General features: G+C 29.0%; 1 protein-coding gene across 1 annotated transcript; it reads left to right on the top strand.

The window, feature by feature from the left end:
• Positions 1-1,809: 1,809 nt before the first annotated feature.
• LOC108750148 lies at positions 1,810-3,304 on the top strand. Its single transcript, XM_018489406.1, has 2 exons — positions 1,810-2,260; positions 3,085-3,304. The coding sequence occupies exons 1-2, from the start codon at positions 1,962-1,964 to the stop codon at positions 3,089-3,091; spliced, it is 306 nt and encodes a 101-aa protein (XP_018344908.1). The 5' UTR covers positions 1,810-1,961; the 3' UTR covers positions 3,092-3,304.
• Positions 3,305-4,128: the final 824 nt, after the last annotated feature.

Below are 4,128 nucleotides of genomic sequence, written 5' to 3'. Positions count from 1 at the left end.
ATGTATAAATGTTATATATAATTTATTATATAATGTATGTTTATAGATATGTATGAAAAATTTGTAATACGTAATTTAACCATAATATTATTGTATATTTTTATTATTAAAATTCATTAAAAAATTATTGCATTATAGGTGCATTTAAAAAAGAATACTTTTAAAGGCTCAGGACGCTCACACGGAATGTAAGAGATCCGGGTTCGACTCCCGGCCGAGGCAATATTTTTCGCAATAAGTTTATTACAGTTTTTTAAGATTTGGGAGAATTTGGGGGGGATTATTTGTTTCAGATTGATTGTGTGAATCCGATAAATCCATCGGCTCTCAATTTATTTCTGAAATATTAATTCAATTTAATTGAATGTATATTAGATAGTAGTTCAACATCTTAACACTCGACCGAAAAGGCGCTTTGTATTTAAAGTCTTAATATTCATATAGACGGTCTTGTTTCCAATCATATTGTAAAGAATACTTTCTAAATTTTTTTTAGTGAAATCTCAAAGAGAGTGAAAATACAGCTACTTATGGAACTTGGAATTATGGAATTGAAAATGATAGGATTTCTATTAATTTGTGTCGTTTTTTATAAGTTTATATCATTTTCTATCGTTGACCTCGCGAGCATCACGATTAATCGAATATAAATCCTATCGTATTTTATCAGATTTTATAAGATTTGTACAAGATTCCTATAAGATCTGATTCAAATTAGTGAATTTACGAACCAAATTTCATATTCAAAACAACAGGATTTCTCTATCAACGTTTTTACTAGGACGAAGCGACAAGTTTCCTAACCTAACAAACTTTAATGATTAATATTTCAATTCGCAAGGCAGAACAATGGTTCTTTTTGCTAAATTTGTTCATTTCGTGCAAAAACACATCGAATGAGCCTAGTTTTATCGAAATTGCACGTGAGGGAACTAAACTTATAACGTTTATTACTGAGGTAAATCTTTTTAAAGGAATAAAATATTACCATTCTTTTTCAAGAAGTGGAATATTTTCACTCTTTTTCAAAACTGATTGTATTTTCACTCTTTTAGAGTGAGATTTCATTCCAAGAAGTTTGAGAGTAGGTACTATTAGAATCGTCACTAAATTAATCATATAGCCCCGTGTTGTGGTTAGCCTACTAGGCCCATTCGTTCATTTTTTAAAAACATTAACAGTACACGATAACAAATAAACAAAAAAATTCTGTTGGATTTTATTAAGTAAGAACTACACTTACTATATAAAATCAAATATCTCAGACAGTTATACACGATTGTAAAACAAAAACTTTAAGAATGAAAATATTTACTTACGATTTTTTTAAATTGTAGCATAACTTTTATCATAGATGCGTCCTCGCGATATCACAGGAAACTGAGCGGCAGCCGTCTGCAGCGGTACGTCCTCATGATTTTCCGAAGCGAAAGAAAGTCAAAGGAAATATTCCGAAGAACATTATGGAATTTGCATGTAAAGAAGTAATTTTAGAAGGAAAAAGTGTTCGTTCTTCAGGATTGAAATATAATATCCCATATAAAACCTTGCATCGATATGTTACGAAATTAAAAGCTGCAGAAAAAAATTCTAGTCAAGTATTGAATATTCAATTAACTCATGTAGGTTATATCAAAAGTCGTCAAATTTTGAATGATACGGAAGAAATTGCTTTAGTGGAATATATTGAAAAAGCAGCATATTTATTATATTTATTATAGTTTAACACCCAGAGAAATAAGAAAATTTGCTTATCAATTTGCAATAAAAAACGGAAATAAAGTGCTAGATTCTTAGAATGAAAAGAAAATGGCAGTTGAAAATTCTTATCTTTTCTTAAACGCAATAACAGTTTATCAATAAGATCACCACAAGCCACAAGTCTTTCTAGAGTGACATCATTTAATAAACATGTTAATTTGTTCTTCACAAATTTGAAAACAGTCCACAATCGTTTAAAAATGGAGTCATTTGACATCTGGAATATGGATGAGACAGGGATTACTACTGTTCACACTCCTAATCGTGTAGTTGCATGTCGTGGGATGAAGCAATTAGGAAAGATGACTTCAGCTGAAAGAGGGACTCTCGTTACCGTTGCAGTTGCAGTTTCAGCTATAGGAAATATGGTCCTACCATTTTTTATATTTCCAAAAGTCAATTACAAAAATCATTTTATACAAGGAGGCCCTCTTGGAGGTGATGCCAATCCATCAGGTTGGATGAAAGAAGAACATTTTATAAAATATTGTAAACATTTTGTTCGTCATTGTTAGATCATCTAAAAAAAAGCCTGTTCTTCTTTTACTTGACAACCATGAATCTCACCTTTTTATTGCACTTGATTATTTGAAACAGAATGGAGTCAGTTTTATTATTTCCTCCTCATTGCAGTCATAAGTTGCAACCGCTAGATAAATCTGTATATGGACCTTTGAAAAAATACAGTCAACACAGCATGTAACAACTGGCTAGCTAATAATCCAGGAAAAAGTTTATCTACTTATCACATTCCAGAAATAGTAAAAACTGCATTACCTCTGGCGATAACTTCAACAAATATTTAGGCAGATTTCCGTGTTTCAGGAATATCTTCTCTAAATGAAAATACATTTCCTGAAAGTGAATTCTTAAGGTCTTATAACCGATAGAGAAGATATTTCCACTATTATCAACGCTGAGAACTTTTTGTCCAGGAAAATATCGATCTTCTAGCTAACGAGAAAAATATGGATTTTTCAGTTACCAAGAAAAATATCGATCTTTCAGCTACCCAGAAAAATGTCAATCTATCTTCGATGCCTAGCTTAATAGTTACACTTCAAGATATAGGATCTCTACCAAAAGCGGGACCGCGTCAAGAAAAAAGAAGAAATACTCGTGAACGTTCCAATGCAATAAATACAAACTCGCCAGAAAAAGATGCACTCATGAAACATAAGCTGGATAATAAAGAAAAAAGTAGAATTAACAAGAAAAGAAAAGAAATCGAACAAAAAAGCAAGACAACAAGAAAAGGAAAAAGTAAGGAAAATTCAAATAAAGGAAAACATCCTTTGGTTGAAAAAGTTACAAGAAAGATTCTGAATAAACTAAATTCTTCATCCTCGAATGAGATAGATGATGCAATGTGTCTCGTTTGCACAGACAGTTATATAAAAAGTATTTCAGGAGAAGAGTGGATACAATGTATGAAATGTAGCATGTGGAAACATTCTAAATGCATAAAAAGCAACATATCGTATTATATTTGCTATAACTGCAATTCGGATGACAATTCGGATTAAATAAATTACTTATCTAATAACAAAAGTATAAAGTTATATACATTTTTTATTTTATGAATATGTTTGTATTTAAAATACATTTTTATAAATGTTTTGTTAATATGTAATTCAGATATACCTTGAAATATACATTAATCTTTATTCTAATAATGTTAGTCAAATTACCCCATACACCATTAGTCACTTTACTCTGGTCCCGGGGCTAGTTGAATCAGATGTAATGCATTAGAAAAATGCATTTTTTCACATTAGTTATTAGTTTATATTTATTATTAAAATATTATTAGATAGCCAAATGTATGTAGTAACTGGTATAGAATTCATTTTTTCGATAAGTCTCTTAATTTTCTCTGTAAAAATTCGAAATTGAAAAATGAGTATACTGTCCTCGGTTTCTTCTATATGTGTGTGTGTGTATGTATATTCTAAGAAATAATTATTCAATGGATCAATTAAATATTTATGTTACATTAATATTAAATAAACTTTCATAAATGTTTAAATAAATGTTTCTTAAAATGTTTTTTAAAAATTAATACTGAAGAAAATGTAAAAATTAAATAAGTGTTATATAAGTAATAAATAAATGTTTTTGCAAATTATTACTGCAAATATATGCTTAAGGATAGATAAATATTAAATTAATAACAATTAAATGTTAAATGAATATTTTTTATATCATTATTGAAAATAAATAATTATAATGTAACATAATGTAAATCTTAAATTATAATTTTACAAATGATACGTAAATGATTTATAAAATTATAATATTCTTGAGGCTTTCACGGATGTTTTTTATATAAAGATTATGCATTTTGCGGGTTTCCTCCGTGTCCAG

The sequence above is a fragment of the Trachymyrmex septentrionalis genome, unplaced genomic scaffold (assembly GCF_001594115.1).
Source record: "Trachymyrmex septentrionalis isolate Tsep2-gDNA-1 unplaced genomic scaffold, Tsep1.0 scaffold33, whole genome shotgun sequence".
Taxonomy (NCBI): Eukaryota; Metazoa; Arthropoda; class Insecta; order Hymenoptera; family Formicidae; genus Trachymyrmex; species Trachymyrmex septentrionalis.
The sequence above is the reverse complement of the archived record's forward strand: the minus strand, read 5'-3'. Positions and strand labels throughout refer to the sequence as shown.